We start from the raw sequence: 22,906 nt of genomic DNA, 5'->3' as shown, positions 1-22,906 counted from the left end.
AACATGTCCAATCAAACTGCAGTTAACATGCAGTGTCACACCCAGATGTATAAACACCAGAGCAAGAATATTGCCCTTTGACAAAATAATGCACATATGTAATATCGCACAGATGCAATATTACATTTGCAATAATGTATTGAAGGTACTCCTTATCAAGCAAACAGGCTAGTAACAATATTGAAAGTTTTCTTAGTCATTAAACACCAGTCCATATAAGCAGTTTTTGAGTTTTTCAAGTCCAGAGAAAAACTCAGTTCTTAATGAACTGAGGTAGTATTTGACTTCAGCTATAACACTAACGTTCTGAAAAGAGCATGATGAGTAAATTGTGACTGATCACTGCAGGAAGTCAAACAAGGACAACTGTCCTCAGGAGTTTGAGGAGTATCTGGTGCGTGGATCTTATGACATTGCCAGGAAATGTTGCGCAACACATGGATTTTCGCTGTGGTTTCCTCTGCGGACATTAGCGAACGTGGTAATTGCACGTCACCTACGTACGTGACAGAGGCAGAGTAGCCTACATCACACGAGGATGCTGCTCGGCTCCATAGCGCGCTTGTGACGTGTCGACGTCAGGTCACGGCGGGCCGGGCCCTCGCGCAGCGGTTTCGACGTCAGATGTTCGGAGAGCGAAATTAATTTGTCGGAAACGGAGGAAACTGCGGTTGACCAGCAACATTCCGAAGGTAAAATTTGTTTGTGCTGTGGCTTTTTGTCTTTTATTGTCCTGTTGGCTTATATTGGAGGTAAATTTAAAGCTAATTGTTTCTTATCCCCTGAGGTTAGCGACAAAGTGCTGTGCGCCGCGATGTCTGATGAAGAATCTAAACTAGCAGTTATATTCTCGTTCTCAAATAAACTGTATGAAAGTGAATTTTAGGACAGGCTTATTCCTCACCACGTGTAAGGTCAACCTCGCTCCCCGGTTTGTAACCTGCAGGTGTTGTTCCAGGTTGGTTTTGCTCTCGGTCGCTGTATCGTGTTGCTCCCACACAGCTGTTTTCAGGAAGATGGATCCAAAGGACGGGAAGCGAACCGAGTCATGCAGCAGGTGAGAAGTTCCGGTCCAGTCCTCATGTCCTAACGTCTGTGTTTAAAAACATGTCTATCGTTTAATACAGATGATACACGAGTTTATCGCAGGCCTACCGCAGGCTGAGTATTAATGTGGGCTAATTGTGAGGTTGCAAAGAGGAAACTAGCGGGTGTGTCAGGATACTGTTGCCACTGAAAACACAACCTGAACTGGGAAAAGGAAGTCATGGCTGTGTTCAAATAAAGCACGTATTCAGTATTCCATTTTATTTTGTTATTGTTTTGTGTTCTGGTGTTCACTTTCAAACGTTTATGAAGTTGCACTCACTACTTTTGAACTCAGCTCTAGTGTGTGTCACATGTGCACTCAGTTGCCAGTTGATTGGGAGGTGTTTCAGCAACTCTGTGATCATTTCGGGGGATGCAGTTTGTGGTGCTGTTAAACTGTATTGCCTTTTATGGCGAGGTGTTTCTAGGTCGTCCACCCCGTGTATATTAATCAAAGTAGGCTGAATAACAAATCAATGCCCACATCTCAGATCTGTTCATCCACTTAATGAATGAGGTGAAATGAAATGCAAAATCAATCTGACTGTCAGGCTAGACTGACCCTTTAAAATCTGTCATCCCTTCCCCCCTCAAGCCCTGTTTGTGTGAACAACCCACACCTGGATGCACTGAAAGATGACGTCCTCTACCACTTCAGTTTAGGAACCGGAACTCACAACCTACCAGCTATGTTTGGTGATGTCAAAGTAATGATTTTTAGGACATTCATTTGTGGAAAAAATCACCTCCGTAATCGTCATTATTCAGCAGTTATTTATGTTTTCTTCCTGTGTGTGTTTTTTTTTCAGTTTGTGTGTGTCGGGGGCAGTCCCTGGAGGATGAAGTCATTCATTGAGTACATTGCCTCTGAGCTCAGTATGGAAGACCCCAAATCAGAGTACCCAAATATCTGTGCTGGAACAGACCGCTATGCTATGTACAAAATTGGTCCTGTACTCTCTGTCAGTGTACGTAGGAACAAAATTCTTTCACAGCCTTTTTGTTTTTCAGAAACAAATGATATCCTAATGATATGTGTGCTTAGCGTCCTTTGATTAAAAGAACTAAATAGATGTGCAAATTGTGACATGTCTGTGCTTTATTTTGCAGCATGGGATGGGCATCCCATCTATTGCCATAATGCTGCATGAGCTGATAAAGCTCCTCCATCATGCACATTGCACAGATGTTACAATTATACGCATTGGGACATCGGGTGGAATAGGTAAGGTGTTTGGAAATCTTTTTTTGTTACCTTAGTCTGTGATGATACAGCTAAGCATTCATTTTCAAACTGTGAATACAAATACTGCTAACACCCCATGGATGCTAGTTCCTCTGTACTTCTGTAGATTAAATTAATGAATGTAAAAGGAAATTATTTGACTTCAATTAAAACCACTGTGTGGTCAAATGTGGTGAGTGCTAGTAGATGCCTTTTCTTATTTTTACCACAAGAGGGAACCCAAAACGCCCCATTGATGATGGTGTTTCTCCAGTCATAAATAAAGAGAAAACATTATTTGGTTTTTACGTTTTTGAAGTGATTTATTGAAATTAATTCTGATGTATTTCAGCATTTATTGTGTGAAATGTGAGATAAAGCATTGGGTGTTGTCCTGTGGCTTAAATTTGAATGTGCAATCCACATATATAGTTTCCAGCATGCTAAAGTGTATGATGTGTTTTTATCAACTATGACTACAGTGAAGTAGATTTATACCACAGAATTACTTACTGAAGATATCTGCTATTTAAAATAATCTCAAATAAGAGCCTAAAATTTGAAAATTAATGTGGTGTAGTCCAGTATATCTAAATGATGCCTCTTAGTTGAACCTTTCTCCACTTTCAGACTAGAAATGATTTTTGCTTTTCAGGGCTTGAGCCTGGCACTGTTGTCGTCACCAAGCAATCTGTGGATGCCACCTTCCTGCCCAAGTTTGAGCAGGTGATCCTGGGGAAGACGGTGGTGCGCAATACTGATCTGGACCAAAGCCTGGCTGAGGAGCTGTTACAGTGCAGCAAGGAGCTGAACCAGTTTGAGACAGTGATAGGCAACACCATGTGCACGCTGGATTTCTATGAAGGTATGAGTTCAGATACATTGATATGTTCATCGCATTGCTCACCAAAATGCACAGTTGTTCTCTTGGTATGTGCATCTTTTGCCATCTCTCTGTCTGTCTTCTCCATCTGATCAATCACCCAGGACAAGCCCGCTTGGATGGTGCTTTCTGCTCCTACTCTGAGAAGGATAAACAGGACTACCTCAATAAAGCCAGTGAAGCAGGAGTCTGCAATATTGAAATGGAGTCATCAGTGTTTGCTGCCATGTGCAAGCTGAGTGGCCTGCGAGGTAAGAAAACATGACGTCAGCATTGCATTACAGCTTGCAAATGTTTCAGTGTCTGAAAACACAGATGTCGAGTTTCTAACATTCATTTCTTTTTGTCTGAAGCGGCTGTGGTTTGTGTGACATTACTGAATCGACTGAAGGGGGATCAGCTGAGCAGCTCCCATGAAGTCCTTCACAATTACCAACAACGTCCGCAGATACTGGTTGGCTCCTACATTAAGAAGCAGCTGAGGGCCAGGGCTGCACGTAGCTAAGTGCAACAGTTATTACACTGGTATGCAAGCATACACCAAAATTTGGGCATCTTCTGTTGAAACTTATTGAACAATGAAAAAGGGGTGCACATAATGCAATAACTCAGCTTTAACTGATTTTTTTGTATACATTCTTTGCTGCTAACCAGAAGCCATACCTTTTAATATGTCCAGAATAATGACTGAATTTCTGAAATTATGCACTGCCTTCTGTTTATTTCACCGTCATAATAAACCAGCATGCACTATTTGCTTCCTCTTGTATTTAATTTAAATACAATTTGACTGAGTGTTATGTAAATGTCATGTAACAGCCTATGGCCATCAAATATGTCTTATTTAAGGCTGCCTCTGTTATACAACATGCAAAGTATCTTATCCACAAAACTTGAACCATTTCATGACTTTTGGTCAGTGTGTGCTTACAAAGGTGCTCTAATGAAATCACCTTATCTGTCATCGAATTGTTCCTTTTTCCCTTGAAAGCCAAAAAAATACACTGATATTGATTAATGTGTGTCCTTTTGGTCCTTTTGTTGTCATTGATTGTTGCAAAACTCTACAAATTTGTATCACCTGGATTCATTTTATTATGCAGAATGTGTGTTGTGTGTGTGTGTGTGTGTGTGTGTGTGTGTGTAACTGCAGTATAATCTCACTCATTCATAGAGGGAAAAAAATCCACCAGATGTCTTATGACTAATAAAGCCTCATGCAGTCTTAAGTTGTTTGTTTTACGTTCTGACTCAATAGAGTTGCACAGTTTCACAACATACCAGTTATTCCTGGGTGCAAGAAGCGCTCTGCGATACGTGTGAAGCAGGATTTTTGTTGCACTAGGAGCTGTTCGTATTTAAAGATCTGAAGAAGCCCATAGTCAACACCACCTTCCTGACCACTGCTGACTACTCATTAGAAATAAAAGTAAAGTTCAGTCTTTAAATCAACCGTCTTATATGAACCTGTTCAGTAGTTTTAATACAGATACTTTAATGACAATGAACAGCATTGGTTTCAAGAATTTCAACTGGTGTCACTGAGTTCAACTTGAACTCCCACAAATCTCTACTGAGATACACGACTTGTGTGATTACTCTTCTCCGTGCTTTCACTCTGTGTGGGCCAACGGTGATGTCAGATTATGCGACAAATATTAAGATTAAAGTGGACGGTCTGACTAATGGCAATTCATTTCTCACATTCTTTAAAAGTAGCTAAAACAGTCACAGTTCACAGCAGAGTAGTTTCTCTGTGTTCTTATTAGCCTGTGTTAATTTTATTAATGTGTTAAATTTCTTGTTATTTTTACCTGGAAAGGTGGCTGTGATATATTGTGTCCACGATTTTCAGGAAAATCTTAACTGGCTCTATTGTTTTTCATAACTCTGGATTCAAACCAGGCACATGTAACCCACCTCTGGGTAAGTACAGCCCCCTCTCTGTTCAGGAGGAGCTAAGTTTTGTGTGCAGTAACCACAAGTGAATTCAGTTAACTGCAACTTTAGTTTGCCAATGAACAGCAAAACAAAATAACTTGCATCCCATCTACATTGGTATGAAAAAAAAAACTTTTTGTCGTCCTTTTTTCTTATCAAAATTACTGTTAGAGATTTTTTTTCTTTCAGTAACATGAGGAATATTATGAGACTTACACTTGAATAATCAAATGTTTCCCTTTAGATGGTTAATATTCACAAACCACAGTAAAATGCTAGAAAAGCTCTTTACAACTAACTCCATTAATCATAAGTTAAGATATAACTTTATTGATTCCACGCAGGGGAAATTAAGATGTTACAACAGCAATAATAGCAAGAATAAAAAGGAGATGTAGGAAAAGAAGAAAACGGCAATAAAAGGGCTACAAAACAAAATTCAACACACATATACATATATATGTACATTATATGCAAAAAGAGTATAAAATAATATTGCCTTGAATATTTGAAATGCACATGGTAGGATATGAATAATAAAATACAGTGTTTACTATTGCACAGGAAGAGAAATATATGACAGCAGAAAAAAGAATAAGCATAGGAAAAAATGTGTAATATTGCACAAGATATTTGCATGGTTGAAATGTATATTAACAAATGTTAAACATAAATAACAGCAGTGCAAACAGGTTTGTGATGTTGTGATGTGAAACAACATGAACACAGAGCTGCATTAAATGATGCTGGAGTTGAACACTGACAGCTGTTGGACTGAAAGAGCTGCAGCAGCTTCTTCTTACACAGTGGATGCAGCAGTCTGCTGCTGAAGGAGCTGCTTAAGGCCTCCACCCTCTCATGCAGGGGGTGACAGGGGTGATGTCAGCTTGGCTAGCATCCTCCTCTCACCCACCTCCTCGATGGTGTTCAGAGGGCAGTCCAGGACAGAGCCAGCTCTCCTGACCGGTTTGTTCTGTCTTTTTCTGTCCCTCTCAGAGCTCCCACAGGTCCAGCAGACCAGATTGCAGATATAAGATTGCAGATGCGACCACAGTGTCATGACATGTTCTTAACAGTGTCCTACACGCCCCAAAGGACCCCAGTCTTCTCAGCAGATGGAGACGACATTGGCCCTTCTTGTACGGGACATCTGTGTTGTTAGTCCAGTCCAGTTTGTGGTTGAGATGAACACCCAGGTTTTTGTACTCGCCCAGAATCTCAAATCCAAACCCTGGATGTTCACCGGTGTAGTCTGTGTCGGTGTGATTATCATAACTGTAATACTTCATAACAAAAATAAAAGCATTAAATCTTAAAATAATAGTTCAGCTGTTTATAACTGTATTCATTTCTACTTGAACCCATTTTGTTCAGCTGGCTCACAGCTGGCTCACAGCTGGCTCTAATGGCCATCTTTAAGGAGCCTGTGCGGTCACACCGAGCGGGGATGCTGAGAACCGCTCTGCGCGTCACAGGACAGAGGGGAGGGTCTGCCTGCGCGCTCCCGTGCGTGCCCACCTCCTGTCTGCCATCAGATCCCATCCCGGTCTATTCGCTGACTCAGTGCCTTAAGCAGCATCACCGCTCACCTGAACAGAGCTACAGCATCCTCTGCGGAGAAAGACATCAGCCATGGCGAAAACAGCAACCGGTAAGCGTGTTCGGACTGCGTTAAAAACAATGCGCGCATGGATGGATTGATGGACTCGTGACGGATGCATCCTTTCTGTATGGAGCTCATGTCGGGCCGGTATTGTCTACCGGCTGCTGGTCGTGCTTCTGTAATGGCTCCAATCAGAAATGATCTCCTTTGAATGATTAAAATTAAGGGAAATTAGATATCTCACCTTGATGTTTCTCCATCGACTGTCGGCCTGATGTCCCAACACAAGAGTCTGGTCATGACAACGAGGATCTGGCCTCGGAAGCCGAGCATCCTCCGTCATTAGGTTACTGAAATGTCTCCTTCATTTCCCTCAATTATGTCCATTGTCTTAGTCCTCATTTGCTTTGATCTCATATTGTGTAGCAGTGGATGACTAGACAACACGGATTGGCCTTGAGCAGCTTTATTTACTACAGCGCCGCACCTGCGGTTCATGCTACAGCGGCCCCAACATGCAGCATAATGCAGACGGACCCCACCCAAGATGCTGGGCTGCCGACCATTCAGCCGACAGCAGAGCTGAGAGGTCTTCATCGAGCCTGACTTTTATATTACTTGGCTGGAATTAAAGCTGCACAGCTGCAATTGCTTATTGTAAAACGCCTTTCTGTGCCCTGAAGCTCTCCTGAACGCGATTGTTTGATCGGTTCGTGTGCTCGGGGTTGCTCCCTTTATTCATTTCTGTAGCTTTTCTTCCTGTCCAAGATGCATCAACAGCTGTGACAGATGTGCTGCCATTTATCACACAAAAACACCCGATCGGCATAAGAACAAATGAAAAGGCTCCAGCTGAAGATGTGTAGGAGTTAGCACACTGAATATTATATTAACAGATAAGCACTAGATTGCAGGCTGCATTAGTCATCTCTTCTGATGGACAGTTATTGTTGTAGGCCAGGCATTTAACATATTTGTTTTCATGGGTTTGTTTAGCCTCTGGATAATTGTGGAACATTAATGGTGCCTTAGCATAAGCAACGCATTTGGTCCCTCTGAAATACAGTGCACTGTGCAGCCTGTGCTTCATTATGGTATGTGTGCTGGCAGAGACTTAGCGGAGGAGACAGGTGCATGGCAGGGTGGGAGGCAGGCCAGCCCTGCAGCAAGGGGCCGCTTCACACACTGGCCTTTGCAGCAGAAGGCTTAGCAGCACTGACAATCTGTAGTCCTCTCTGAGCAGCCAGGTGGGCACTTTGTCAAACACAGGAAGAGCACGGGAACAGCGACAGAATTTGCAGATGAGATTAAAAATAGTCAGTACGGGACTGGTGAAAACACACCTCAGATCTAGATCAGCCGTGTTTGACAGCTGTGACAGCAAGGCTCAACAGTGAGGCGGGGAAGAGGCTGATGAATACAAGCGCTTCTTATTATTGGGATCATGGCACAGAACAAACAGCTGAGAGTTCAACAGGGAGCTGAATAACTTGACACACGCAGGCCTGTCCATCACTCATCTCAGCATATTGCATATTTGGCAAGGCACTCGGATGTCTTACTACAACGTCCAATAAAGGAATCTTAGTCTGACAGTACACATTCATCCAATGAATTATTAAGCAACAGGGCACTTATGTACTTTCAATACACCCTTAACGCACCAGTCATCTGATGCTAATTGTTTTATTGAGCTTTTTGTTCCCTTCCTGCACTCATAATATCTTAATTTGGAAGTATTTTTTGGAATTTGTGACATTGTTTGTACAGTGTTGTGGTGCTGATTAAACCGCTGCTGAGTATTAATTTGCCTGTTTTGCTGTTTTTATGAGTAGCATAGAGAGACTCACCGAGATGCTATGATGTGTCCCTGATCCCACAGCATATAAAGAGAAGATGAAGGAGTTGTCCGTCCTCTCCCTCATCTGCTCCTGCTTCTACCCAGAGACACGCAACAAGCTTGTGAGTGAGTTTGAAGGTATGGATCAGCTCAAACATTGATTTTCTTTTGGATCAAACAAATTGCCCCCACCCCACTGATTTTTTTTGTCTCTCCTGTAAATACAGACATCAGTAATAATTGTTTAACTGATATATTGATTTTTCGAGTGTTCTCATCATAATTGCCTGATTTACAGACATGGAGGTGAAACCTATAAACAAGAGGGCCTCTGGCCAGGCATTTGAGGTGATTCTCAAGCCTCTGTCTCCAGTGTCAGACATAAGCCACAACTTCCCCTCACCTCCCAAGAGGGACATCTCCTTGGAAGACATTGAGAAGAAACTGGAGGCTGCTGAGGATCGAAGGAGGGTGAGTTTTTCACTTTTTTCAAATGGCTTTGGGTATTTGAAATGAAAGCAAAAATCACACAATTTGGATTTTAATCCATTCAAAAATAATCTGTTGTTTTATTATTTTTTGCTGCCTGTTTTTAGTATCAGGAGGCCCAGGTGCTGAGGGCTTTGGCAGAAAAGCGAGAGCATGAGAGGGACGTGTTGATAAAGGCCATGGAAGAGAACAGCAACTTCAGCAAGATGGCCGAGGAGAAGCTCCAGATGAAGATGGAGCAGATCAAGGAGAACCGCGATGCCCATCTGGCAGCCATGATTGAGCGTCTACAGGAGAAGGTGAGAATGCAGAAATGTCAGTTGTCATGAGAGAAGCAGAAACATCCGCGATGGCTTCTCGTTCTCACGCCGTCGTTCTGGTGTTTTCAGGAGAAACGTGCAGCTGTGGTGCGCAGGAACAAAGAGCTGAGGGAAGAGCTGACAGCATGAGCCTCACACAAGTCCCGACTTCCATGGTCCATCGACGTCCCTCCATCCAGTCCTGCCCCCTCCGCCACCCTGCCCTCAACCCCCTCAGAACAGACACCCAACCCTGGAGGTCGAGAGGTTTGAGGACCTCACCACCACATCACAACACACCACACCACCAGTACTCACCACTATCAGTATTATCAGTGGATACAAACATCAATAACACTCATCTTGAGAATGGATTTGTTGATTTTAGGGAAAATGTGAGAGTATGGCTATTATTTTGTAAATACTTTTTTCTTAAAATCTATCTATCTATCTATCTATCTATCTATCTATCTATCTATGATGGTAGGTGAGGTACATGCAAAGATTGTACTGTACTGCACTGCACGATTTCAAACGTTTTGTTTATATTGTTTCAGCTCTTGAAATTTTGACTCTGCAACCATTTTCTTGTGAAAGCCCTCGGTGTTGTGAGTTGGCTGTAGACTGACATTTGCGGTGTTTTCCTGATGATGTCATGATGATGATGATGATGATGTTTCTGTGTCTTTGTGAAGAATGACGGTTGGTGTACCTAGACTGCAGACTCCTCGAGATATCAGCATATCCCATCTGTATCTTCCTCACGCACACCTGCTCTTTCTCAACACGCACGCTTGGAACTTAACAGTATGCCAAATCCACAGTTTCATTAAGTGTCCACTTCCTCTGAAATGAGCTTGATAATGAACTTGATAGGTGCTTTATTGTTATTAAGAATGTCTTTGCCCAGCGAGAGAAACTGTTTCTACACTTGCAGATTCCCACTTGCCCTGACAACTTTATTTCTCAATGAGTCCACCATAAGATAAATCAGTAGCTCTGTTACATACACAGTTTTTGGGGATTAATCTCTTGAATGTTATGACACCATACTGGTACCATGCATATTGTCTTGGACAGTGGAATGTGCTGTTGCCCCACCTTGATATCAATAGTGTGAACATAAGTGTGTCTGTGTGGGTGTGAGTGAATGCGAATTTACCACAAGGCATCACTAGCCTCTGCTCTATTTAGGGGATTAGATGGGGAACGGATGCAGGATGCTTTACATTCAGCACACTGAACTAGTCTCTTTTTAATATCCAGTCCCACAGATATCTGCCTGCATCCTCTGCTGCTTGTGTTTCTCCCTTCATATATTTCTCTGTGAAAGCTTTGCTGAATAAAGGTTTGGGGTTCTGTGAACATGGCATGCACCATCCAATACTTTTCTGTGCTAAAAGAGGAGGGAATATGTAAACTGCCAAATAAAAGAACAAGTTATCTACACATCCTGAGAAACACAGTCTTCCCCCAGCGGAGTTCTTCATTCATGTTTCAGTGTAATTCATCTGGACGGTGTTATCTAATTTTCTGGCATAATTCAAAATATACAAAGGTGTTCTCCTCGAGGCTAAGACTAACATACAAGGAACATAAAATGAATCTATGATCATCCGTCAGGTGTGTGTAAGACGAAGTTCCTCCAGTAGGTGGCAGTGTCAGATTTTTTTAAGACAAAGAAACCAAGAAAGTGCAGCCTATACCAATCCAAAAGTAGGGCAAAAGTTCACAGCATGCCCAATGCAGATTTTGAGGAAATACAATAAGAAAGCTACTGATAGAATATCGTCAGGACGTGGTTTCAGGGCAACAAATCGCAGGCGGCGACTGCCCCTCCTGGAGGCCTGAGGTGCTGCATGGATGGAGGATAAAACTGAAAAAAGTGCAGCCCTAAAAATCTGTGTCGCTCGGATTGGAGGAGAAACAACACCGTGAAGCTGAACGGTGATTTATTAGTCCAGCTGTCTGTGTGTTGTTGTTACTTTTTAACCGCTTTCCTCCAATGTCCCCATCCTGTTCACACTATTGTCTCCGTTTTAGACCAACCCAAGCTGGTGAGGTCAGGGCAACATTGTAAAGGATTTCCTCTGGCTCTTAATGATTTCCTGGGTATTCATAAGGGCAACAATGCTCTCAGATTTGGTTACTTACCTGGCACACAGTAAAGGAATTGCCTTTCAGTCAATTACCAGGCCCGAGCTCATGATTAACTTTTATGGGGTTGCAACAAAAATGCACCTGCGTGTAATGTCATTTGGGAGGATATGATCTTAATCACTTGGAGGGCAGTTAGTCTGCTTTCATATAGGTCTATGTAGCATGATTGTTAAAAAAAAAAAAGCCACCTATTATACAATATGAACACATCCTAGAGAGTTACAGGAGCAAATGCAACAGAAACAAACACTTTGCTTTAAATCCTTGTTTTATAGTTTTAACTCAATTTATTTGTACAAAAATATCACAAATAGATACAAGAATGCAAGTTTCTGATTCTCAAGTGGTTAGTTTTCCAACAATGGCACATATAGAATGCATATTCCTTTCCAGGAGTTCTGATACCACCACAGGAGCAGACCGAATTATGCAAATCTACATTATGTTAAATACACAAATCCATGCTCAACAAATGTAGAAGTTTCGGTATGTGGCCTACAAAATATTACCTCTACATTTGTGCTGACAGTAAATCTATCCATGGCATGTCATATGTCAGTGCATGGTATCTAAATTAGTTCTCAATTTCAACGAATAACATAAAATCATTTGAATTCCTTTTTTGAGATTGAGAGGAAACGACATCTTTCAGCAACCTTTCTTACATATTTTTTATACTTAATAAAATAAAATCAGTTTACTTTGCTCCCCTGTGTTTTATTGCTATAAAGACAGACTAGGCAGGTTGTCCTGCCTCGTCTGTGGTGGTGGGCACAGCTCAGCTGTTGCCTTCAGTCCAGTTGTTAGCTTCAGAAGGCCCCAATCTCCGTACCCCACGGCCTGTAAGGCTTTGACAGAGTGGAGGAGGGGCTCACTGTGCCGAGGGCCGATGGGGAGACCAGAGGGAAGGCACCGAAGGAGAGGGGGAATGCTGACAACGAGGAGAGGGATGAGAGGAGCGGTGGTGATAGCTTGGATGTTGGCACAGGAAGACTGAGGGACAACGAGCCGTTGGTAGGTACCCTGAGGGACTCTGACGGGGGCATGACACTGAGTCTGGATGTCCCAGATGCCTCAGTGGAGGAGGAGGAGGAAGATGTAGAGGAAGCAGAGGAGGAGGAGGGTGGGCTACTGTTGCTTCTGGATGCAGGTGTCCTGCCCTGGGGGTGTTGCAGGAGAAGGGGGTGGGGGAGATGGGCAGGGGCAGTCCCATAAGCAGAGCCCCAGGCTAAGTGTTCCAGTCCAGAGTGCACCTCCCTCTGAGAGGCGTAGTTGCTGAGGTGGGACACCAAACGTATACGGAGGGGGTCCGTGCTCTCCCGACCCTCTACGATGCTCAGGTAGCGGGCCGTCTCTGCCAGACACTCCCTGAAGCCCAGGCTGCGGTAATCCTTAGCAAGAGCATGAGCCTCAAAGTAACCTGCCAGGAAAGGAAGCAGATTCAGGAGGTGAGAAACGTGGTTCACAGCATATTTTGTCATTTTGAATTAGAGCTAGAACATGGATGTATTTATTTATTATCCATGGCCAAAGAAAGGGCTTGTTACCTTTGCCACCAGACGCATGAAGCATCTTCAAATGGTCCACAGTCATTTGTAAAATTTCTGCTTTTTCCAATTTAGCAGATCCCTGTAAAGAAATAGGAAAAAATAGTCACTTTTAATTATATTGAAGGAAAAAAAAAACATGTAAGGGCAACTTTGTCCATAAGTAAAGGAAGTATCAAATTTACCTGCTTCTCAAAAGCACTTGGCACCAATCTTCTCAACTCTGACAGACTGTTATTGATTCGGTCACGTCTCCGTTTCTCAATTATCTGTGAATGGGTAAAAAACGTAGGTCACAGGTGGTTGCAGAACTATGAGATCTATCAAACGGCAACTCGCAGCTTGGCAGCAGAGATAATGATCTTACTCACCCCTCTGCGCCTTTTTCTGGCTTGAACCTGGGTGGTGGTGGAGGGTGACATCGAGCCGTGGGAATCAAGTTGACTAAGAGGTAAAACAGCAATGAATTAAAAAAAAAAAAAGGTTGCAGTCAGTGAGCCTTACAACATGTGACGATGATTTAACAAAACAAACCAAAAAAAGAAGAAGGTTAACTAACCCATTCTCGTCGCCGCTATCCTTCTCCACCTCAACATTGTCGTCCAGGTCGCTCTCCGATGAGCTGTAGTTGTGGCTTCGCTTCATGTTGCCTCCAGGCCGACAGCGACAGACAGTCCTCGCAGTGAAAAGCTCCAGCGGCGCACTGACAGCAGCGGCTCTGCGCGACGCTCTAACCGCCAGACGTGCCTCTGCTGCGGGTGCTTTCACACCGCGGAGAGGGGGGCGGGCTCCGCGGCATGATGTGGGCGGTGCTTGCCAAAGACTTGAGCCTGTTAAAATCGAGCCGGCTTTGGAGTGACATATGTTTTTAAAAAAAAAAAAAAAATCAATAAAGGAGCTCAGAGGAAAGTTTCAATGAAGATGCTGCAACTCATTTCTGCAAGTCATTAAATCAAAGTTATCAATTAAAATGTTATATTGAAAGATTTTTAATGATGCCTTGTTGAGAGTCCTTTTCCCTGTGCTTCACAGCTCTCACTCACTGGTGGACTCCTGGCCTCAGGTCCCTCACTTTCCCTGCTGAGACCCCATGAGCCCCAGGCCTCATTGTGGCAGGAGCCCTCTTCTTCTCTGGTGTTGTGGAGGACACACGGCCTATTAGTAGAGTGTGTTGTTCATTGTCTGCCGTCAGCTGTGTGGCTCCACAACAGCGCTGATCAGCCGGGAGGCCCAACATTAGTCAGTGAGCGTTGCCAGGCTCTCCTAGGAAACTGGCCCCGTCTCTCTCCTCCACCTCCTCCCCAGTCACTGCAAACAGGTCAACTGCCTGGCACAGAGAGACCTTCCCAGGGAATCGTTCATCCACTGTGGGTGAAAACAGTCAACCTCGCTCTGCTGTATTGAGAAACAGAAAGGTTTTTAGAAGCTCTGGCTACACGCAGCCATAGACGAAGGTTTTGATTTATATGAGGTACATTAAAAAGCATAGAAACCTGCTTAGACATAAGCGGCACAACGTATAAGTGCCTCACTCTGGTAGGGGAGCAGGGGTGGTCTGCAGAAGGTGTGAAAATTTTGACCTTGCTAATACGCTTAGGTCAGAGGGCGAACTATATAAAACACAGCTTTCAATGTTCCACTGTGTAACGGATCCCTTCTGGCTGTTTTTCTATGTATAAAGAGAAAGAGACATGGGATACAGGTATTTCTGCCTTTATTTATATATATTTAATAATGTATACTGTATACTGAAACCATCATACAGTTGTGGAGAGCTTTCATATTTACTCAAGTACTGTACTTCATTATAATATGAGTATTTACATTTTATGCTTTTCTATCCTCCACCATATTTATGTAAAAGACGAAGTTAAATTAAGATTTCACACACAAAACATATCATCATATAAAAAGCGCATTGCCATAGATTGTACTACTCAACAGTATATAAAGCAATTAAAATTAGGTCCACTTCAAGCAACAACTTCATTTTAAAGCAGGAATAACAATGATCCAGTGCTATAATAATATATAATTTCCAGAGGCATTTCTGGATTATGACAACTGTTATTTTTGCACATTTTGTTGCTAGTACTCCTGTTTTTAATCTGTCTCTCTCACTAAAATTAAAAATTGAGTGCGTTATTGCCTTTTACATAAGGGGATTATCTGACTACTTCTTCCAACATTGCCATCATATAAACAAACATTTAAAATGCCACAACTCTATTAACATAAATGCAGCAGCCAAATGTCGGACTTTTCGCTAAAGGTCTGAGAAATGACAACACTTAGGGCCAGTACAATCCCTGCATCAAGACATGTCTGGTAAGACCATCAGAGGGAGTGTGACCCCCCTGCTGTCAGAGCGGCAGCTGTTTCTCTGCTCTGTCCATCAGGTCAGTTGTTAACTTGGTGCGTTGGGAGCTAGACAAGTGCGGATGAGAGCTTGATTCCAGGGAGCAACTGCAGGCCAACACGCTGTTCCCAGAATGTCAGAGGGGTTTCGGTGGTGACAGATACAATGTGCGAGCTTCAGTCATTCCGGTCGACGCGGTGAGTGTGGATGAGCTTTCACGCTATTCCTGACACACATGCACAGAGCCGCCGCCTCCCCTCCCCTCCCTGTAAGCACACATTTTCACTCAAAAACATGTACCTTCACTCATTTCATGCGTTTACTTCCACCTGGTTGGTTTAAGACGTTAACACGTGCATAATCCAGTGCTGAAAAAGCTCCTGAGGCCTGCGCACTCCCTTCCCTGGACGGTGTTTCTCATGCAGGCATCTTCACTGCACAGAGTTTAGTGCTTGTTGTGGGACAGATTCACAAAGCGATCTTCAGCCAGGTCAGAGCAAACTAAACCACACATGGCCTTTCCATGACTCTCTGCTGATAGCTAGCTTGAGTATACTTGAGATCACTTCAATATTGTTTGTGATGCTATTATGGTAATAGGGCTCTACAGTGCCACCAGTTCTACAGGACAGGCCGGTTCATGTGGTCTCCATTAAGCCGACACAAACCACTCTCCTCACACCTGACTGTCAAGGTCCTTCACATTAGCTCTGACATTCCTGTGGTCCATTAAACATAATTATGATTTTTCCTCCAAAAACCTTGACTTTTCACCTCTGGCATCACAACGGTTTCTCGGCCCCCTCTCTCCTGTTGGCTTGTGAAGATTTTGGATATGCGTGAAATTTCCCCTTCTGTTGGAGCGCATGTGGTTTGAGCTCCTCTGTCTGTGATTGCCGTGTTTCTCTGAATGATCTTTACATTTAATAACCTGAAGAACATGCCGGTCCGCCTGTTGACCGTGGGTCTAACTCGGTGCCGATTTGAAGAAACTACTCTCAAACCAGCGCCAGGAAGCTAAGAGGTATAAGCAAGCATTTGTTTGAAACTGGCGTGTGCCCAGCTGCCTTCCTCAATCTTCCCTTAGGTTTCCCTTGGTGACTCTTTGTGTGCAAGAGTGCAGCCTGAGTGTGTGCTGGTGTGTCTGCGTGTGTTTATGTGTGTGTGACCGAGAGTGTGCAAGTGTGTTTAGGAGGTGCTGTTTCCCACAGCCCTGATCTAATTCCGTGGTAACTCAATCTCCGTGTGAGCGCTTCCCGGCGAGTGTTCTCCCACCCGTCGACAGTCTCTCCCTGGCTGGCTGAGTGGCTGAGTGTGTCTGACAGAGGCCGGCTCAGTCCCATTGGACCCCCCCCCTCCCGCTGCCCCCCAGCCTCCGTCCTGCTCACCCTCCCATCAGGATTGATTTACTATGTCAACCGTTGGGGCTGTCGGCAGCAGCGACGTTCACAGCCGTGCCTGCATCCTGTGTGCACACCATCCTGACATCTTATACCTGTCATTCAACAACTGCTGTACTGGAGTTTGCATTTGTGTGTATGTGTGTGTGTTAAGGGTGAGGGGGGGGTTTCTGTGTGTGTGAGGTCATGTCTTGTCCATGCTTTATTCAGATAGTGTGGAGGTGCATGTAAAAAGGTAACTTTTGAGCTATGGCATATTATGTAAGCCATAGAAAATGCCACCCATGCTGCTCCAAAATAGCTTGTCTGAATGAGGGAAATGTCTCCCAGACAACTTCCATACAACAATGTTATCCTATGGCCCACAGCTTCCTGCCCGTCCCCGCTGGTTCCAGCACCCAGGCGCTATATTGGGCAGGGACCAGACCAGGCCTGAGACCCATTCCCACTGTTTGATCGTAATACACCCGCCTTCTCATTCTTTGCTTTCCTGCCTTTGTTGGCATCCATTCTCCTCATGCTTTTTGGATAGGTAAAGCCAGGGAGGATATGTTGACTTCCTTGTTTCTTTGTTTAGCTGGAGCTTTTTTACCCCTGAGGACAGCTCCTCAGGCCATAATACTGACACCTCAGCACCGACTTCCAATTACAGGGCTTAAGGTAAATTACAGGTCGTGGAGCACGTATAGGAAAGATTCGCACAGTAGTTTGAACTCTGATATGGACTACCTCACAGTGTGCTGGCTTGAGAAAAACGCAGATGAGTCTCTCTTGAAAGAATAAAAATGTATTTATTCATCAGTTCCTCCACACTGATGCACACTCCTTCACAATGGCCCCGAACAATGATATTGTTCATGAGGTTTACCAGTGTGCTGCGAATTACCAGTTAACTTGTGCAGGTTCACAATAGAGGGAAGGCAGATCACAAGACTGGTTCGCAAATAAGCGCAACAGGAGACGGCACGTGATGTCCACACAGAGAAAGGAGGACCACGGAGCAAGCTACTTCTAAGGCTGCACATTGTGTTGCCACAGGAAAAACATTGTTTGCATATCAATGGAGTGTGTGTGTGTGTGTGAGTGTGTATGCGTGTGTGTGTGTGTGTGTGGTGTAGCTGTAATTAAAATGTATCTCCTGGTTTACATCATGCAAAGGGAACCTAACTGCACTGGCAATATGAGTTATTAGTCATGTAAAACTAGAAAATCATAATTGCCTCTCTCTGCTGTGTGTGTGTATGTATGTGTGTGCACTGTTGTACAGGACATGATTGCTGACTGGCATGGGAAGTCAGCTTTTTTCAGTAGGTCTGTCTCTGAAAGTCAGCAGTCAGGTTATGTCCTTTACATCACCTCAGACGGCCAGGCCAAGGTTTTTTGGGAGGGCTCGTGTGAAGTTGTATATTTGCCTCATGCACTTTAGAAAAAAATCTGATTCTCAGTGATTATAACAACTGATATTTTTATACAGAATAGATTTACAAAAAAAGAGTCAATTTATGGTGTGTCAAAAGTTTATGAAAAAGAAATGCTGTTTTTTTTTCTCTTTTCGCGAGCCGGCTCCTTTCCCAGTGGATGCTCTGTGCCAGCTGTCTGCGCTGCAGTAAAGCACTGCTTTCCCAAGCTCCGACCTGTGGGAAAATCTGTTGTGGCCAGTAATTGATTCCGCCCTGCCAGCCCCATTACTCTCCACTGCAGTCAAACTGCCAGTGATCTGCAGAAAGCCGGTTTGCACAGCCCCTTTACTCTTTCTTCCTCTCTCTCCCACTCACAAAAACATGCGTCACAATCCCACCAAGTCCTACTATTTCATTCTTACTTCTATCTGTCTCTATACATTATTTTACTGCATAATCCATTTTCTTTGTACAATCCTTCTGTTTTTTCACCTCTTTCCCCCATTTCTCACATGTCTGCATCAAGCTATAATGTCCTGGTGATTACGTCGAATGTCAGCTTTAATGTCAACTGTTATCTTTAGGCAGTTTTCATTCAAATCTAGTATGTTTGTATTTGTCTGGCAATCTTCCATGGCAACGTATGTTTCATTGCATCACTGACCTTATCTTCTCCAAGTCTGAGCAGCCTTTGCTCAAACTTGTCACATTCATCTACAACTTTCTGTCATGGTCGTATGTCCATGTGAGTTAAAGATGATTTGAACTGACAGGAAAGGTTAGAGAGCGCTTGCCAGTTTACCTGCGAGATGTCACGGTTATAAATCGCCTCTGTCATTGCCTTGAAAGGGATGGATGTGTTGGTTATGCGGCCGCAGAGCTACTTGCCAGATCCCCCTCTGAACCCCCCCCCCCAAAGTTTTTCATGAAATATTGAGTGCAGTCATCTGCTGAGATGGTTGAGTTAATTGTCACAGCCTAACACTTACCACATGTCTAAATAAAGGTAAGTGCTCACCCCTTCCAATTAATCTTCAATTAGGGGTTCTGCTCTGTGCCTCTGCTTTTGTGTCTCCCAGTCTCGGCTCAGCAGGTGGGCTATGGTGGGACTGTGTGTGTGTGTGTGTGTGTGTGTGAGAGAGAGAGAGAGAGAGGTTATATGAGGATCATCATGCTCTGAGGGGACACAGGACAGGGACAAAAGGTTGTTTTCTGACACGTTTATTCACATAACGTGTCATGCTGTCCCACAGTTATCACTTCCCCCAATACTGACTACATAGCAACGCTTTGCCCGCAGTCTATATATAAGCCTTAGAAGAAAGGGACACATTATATTGACCCACAGAAAATAATCACTCCATGTGAGATGCAGAGGGACATGAGAGGCCGAGTGATTTATCGGGGATTCTCATGACTCTGGCCGGCTTTATATAACTACCAGCAGAGGGATGCATTTTCCCATGTTGTAAGAGGTCAGGAGGCCACCCTCAAAGCACTGTGGCAGTTGTTTTTCACACAAGAATTCCAGCCCACTGTTGGGGGATCTAAGAGAGCATAAAAGAGGAGCAGAAAACTGTACAGTATGCATCACTTTAGCTCCTGGTGAACCCTCCGCCCACTGCCCTCTGCGCCCGGTGGCTGTGCCCCCACAGGCAGCTCTCTCCCCGCACCTCTCTCGCTGTATTGACAGAACAAGCAGTGTCTCTGTGGGGACCCACCCCCCCCCCCACCCCCTCCCTCTCCCTCCCACTCTCCAGCCCCACTGTCGGTGTGCTGCAAACCAGAAGCCTGAGGCGCAGGGAGCGTGTGGGATGAAGGGATGAGAGAGAAGATCAAAGCAGGAAGCATGAAAAAGCTCAAAGCACACAAGCAAGAGGCACCTCTCTGACCTCCACCACACACACACACACACACACACACACGCACAGTTGTTTCTATCACTACAGAGGACATTACATTGACTTGCATTGATTTCTTGGAGCCTTTAACCCTAACCATGACTTGCCTAACTCTAACCTTTACCCTAACCTTAACTCACATCTTCACCTAAAGTTGAATGATTTGGTGATGGTGAATCACCACAATGTGACTGTGTGAACACACACACGCACACACACTCACACATGCTTTTCATCCTGGCTAGGCAGAACGATTGGCACCCATGCTGGCCTCTGGTTCCCCCTCATCCAGCAGCCGTGTAAAAAGGCAAAGAGGAGAGGGCACGCCGTTCAGGTCGTGTGAGCCTCTCAGCAGATGGTTGCTGGGAACCAGAGCTGAAGTGACGTCCGTGGCACACACCCAATTCTAGCTGGTCCCTCTTCCTCGTCAAAGGTGAGCACTGATTTCTATCATGGTTTTATGTTTTGATTCATGACAAAACATTTCAATTAAAAAAGAATGTTTTAAAAGAAAAATCATGGCTCAGATGATTGAACTTAAACACATTTTTGGGTCCGGGGACAAGCCAGAAGGAAGGTTCCTAAAAATGATTAAATCATATATGGGGTTTGGCTCAAAAACTAAACAGATTAAGGACATGTCTCAGCTACAGTACATGAAAGCCACTGCTAAAGCTTTCAGATCCCTACATGGAAGAAATCTATCCCTTAACTTGGACAAAGGCTTACCCAGAACAGAGGAGCTCAGAAGAAGGGAATACAATAAAAGCATACTCAAACAAGATGAGGACGTGACGAGACTGACATGATTTGGAAAAGGGTTTAAACTGAATGTTTTGGACCCTTTTCATTTATTACATCTGCCAGATTCTCACGGTGTCAGATCATTGGCTGCAGAGAGTTGCTGCAAAGTTCACCGTCAATGTGATCAGCTGTGACCGCAGTTTTACCTGCCGGCATATAAAGCCGTGGTTGAGGTTTATAACGGGCCCAGTCAGACTTGCGAACTCCCCCTTGGCCCTGAGGATCCTCTCTCCATTATTCATGAGTCCTCAGGTTGGACCCTGGGAACAAGCTGAGCGAGGCCCTGTGTCAATACGAAACACTGGCCGCCACAATGGGCTCTGCCTCCAACTACACTGTTGACAGACACCAACACAAAGGAGCTGAAAGGGGTCCCCCTCCGTTCTCACACACACTGAAGAATGAGTCAGTGTGCTGCCGCTCAGAGCTGTGTTTGTACAGTATATACAGCTTTTGTCCATGGCCACTGTTCTCCCATCAATGGGGGCTGAAGTGTTGATGAAAACCAGGAGGAAAGGACAGCTCTGTGGCTGCCAGCGAGAGTTCATGTTCATTAGATGGGCCCTGCGCCTGCTGGATGGCACCTGTATGTACGCAGAAAACCCCCGGGTGACAGAACAACAAGTAATCGGCTTACAGGATGGGTAAACGACATTCCATGATCTTTGACTATCACATCATATACTGGCGGCCACTACAGTGAATGAATAATCAACGCATTTGGAGCATGAAATGAAATATTGCAACCATGTGACAGTCCCATTAAAGTCTTTCTATACAGCACACGTTGATTCCAGCTTCTCCAGTGTCATATCGGCGGCTAATTTTGCATAATGCATCTAGCACAGATGTGCCGTGATAAAAGGGTGAATCCACCTCAAAATGGTTGTCACATAAGTTATAGCCATGCTCTTAGACAGTCTAATTAATATTAATAACCTAATAAGTTGTTTTTGGCAGAACCTGGTGCCACAGTAACTCAACTTGCACACAAAACGTTTTCTTGTGTGATTTAATTGAAGTGAATGTGATAAAAAGTACAGTCTCGGAGGACATCTCACTGCACCCATATTGTATCATCAGAAGAGCTTTGCTGTTTCTGTTTGAACTACTTTCATCTTATGACAGAATAAAAGAGCTCTTACATGGTGCTAAATGCCATCATAGACGACCCATATGCTTTTATATTGTCTTTTGGACTGGACTCAGAACTGCATGCTCGCTTACGGCTCATGTCCTGTGCACAGACATTGTTCATCTACTGCATTAAGGCAGACAATGCAACGTGTTTCTTGTTCCAGATATTTGCACCATTTCACATTGTTTCAGTACTTTAAGAACCATTTCAGTGACAAATACATTTCAAGTGATTTTATAAAGCACCACTTTGGTCCAAAAGACTGTCTGAAAGGCTTTTTTAGACTCAGATGTGAAAGTATTGTGAAGTGGGAGGCAGCCAGAGGAAGACGAGTCCATTTTAATCCACCGAGGAGGTATGTCACAGGGAGCTCATCTGATCTGAATCTGTTTTGCTGTGAGCATCTCCAGTCATTTCTGTCTGTTGGCTCTTCTCCACTTTGATCTCCTTTAGACGTCCAGCAGCAGCACTCATGAGCTCTTATGTGAACCAACAGACAAAAAAAAAGTTATTTATAGGTTGTTTCTCTTCATTTTGTTGTCTGATGAACACCTGTGTTCTTCAGTGCACTTCTTTCACAGAGAGGATTTAGATGAAATAAAAAAATACATCAATAAATTAAATCTCATCTGTTAGTGGAGTCTGTCCTTGTTGGTCCCTTTATCAACTTTTATTCATTTATTTATTATTTTATTTATTTTCCCTCTCACATGCAACTTTAGATTGCTTTTATTTTAAAAGGTCAAATATCAGGCCTTAATGTAATGTACTACTAAAACCACTGGGAGGCAGTACACCACAGTCTGACATTTCAACACAAATGCACTG

At 43.9% G+C, this 22,906-nt stretch overlaps 3 protein-coding genes across 4 annotated transcripts; 2 read left to right on the top strand and 1 right to left on the bottom strand.

The window, feature by feature from the left end:
- Positions 1-558: 558 nt before the first annotated feature.
- upp1 (uridine phosphorylase 1) lies at positions 559-4,385 on the top strand. Of its 2 annotated transcripts, none has more exons than XM_041942953.1 (8): positions 559-692; positions 959-1,057; positions 1,685-1,796; positions 1,899-2,057; positions 2,200-2,314; positions 2,970-3,179; positions 3,302-3,448; positions 3,551-4,385. In XM_041942953.1, the coding sequence occupies exons 2-8, from the start codon at positions 1,017-1,019 to the stop codon at positions 3,700-3,702; spliced, it is 936 nt and encodes a 311-aa protein (XP_041798887.1). In that variant the 5' UTR covers positions 559-692; positions 959-1,016; the 3' UTR covers positions 3,703-4,385. The 2 variants fall into 2 exon arrangements, with proteins under 2 accessions (XP_041798887.1, XP_041798888.1); XM_041942954.1 differs by having other exon boundaries at positions 587-692; positions 947-1,057.
- A 2,351-nt stretch (positions 4,386-6,736) lies between these two features.
- stmn2a (stathmin 2a) lies at positions 6,737-9,669 on the top strand. The gene is made up of 5 exons (XM_041942623.1): positions 6,737-6,789; positions 8,624-8,719; positions 8,880-9,052; positions 9,178-9,369; positions 9,460-9,669. The coding sequence occupies exons 1-5, from the start codon at positions 6,771-6,773 to the stop codon at positions 9,517-9,519; spliced, it is 540 nt and encodes a 179-aa protein (XP_041798557.1). The 5' UTR covers positions 6,737-6,770; the 3' UTR covers positions 9,520-9,669.
- Positions 9,670-11,866: 2,197 nt separating this feature from the next.
- LOC121610873 (hairy/enhancer-of-split related with YRPW motif protein 1-like) lies at positions 11,867-13,780 on the bottom strand. Its single transcript, XM_041943184.1, has 5 exons — positions 13,636-13,780; positions 13,448-13,520; positions 13,262-13,345; positions 13,077-13,158; positions 11,867-12,949 (listed from the first exon to the last, which is right to left on the bottom strand). The coding sequence occupies exons 1-5, from the start codon at positions 13,719-13,721 to the stop codon at positions 12,339-12,341; spliced, it is 936 nt and encodes a 311-aa protein (XP_041799118.1). The 5' UTR covers positions 13,722-13,780; the 3' UTR covers positions 11,867-12,338.
- Positions 13,781-22,906: the final 9,126 nt, after the last annotated feature.

The sequence above is a fragment of the Chelmon rostratus genome, chromosome 8 (assembly GCF_017976325.1).
Source record: "Chelmon rostratus isolate fCheRos1 chromosome 8, fCheRos1.pri, whole genome shotgun sequence".
Classification (NCBI taxonomy): Eukaryota; Metazoa; Chordata; class Actinopteri; order Chaetodontiformes; family Chaetodontidae; genus Chelmon; species Chelmon rostratus.
Note: the sequence above shows the minus strand (reverse complement) of the source record. Positions and strands in the feature narration are given on the sequence as shown.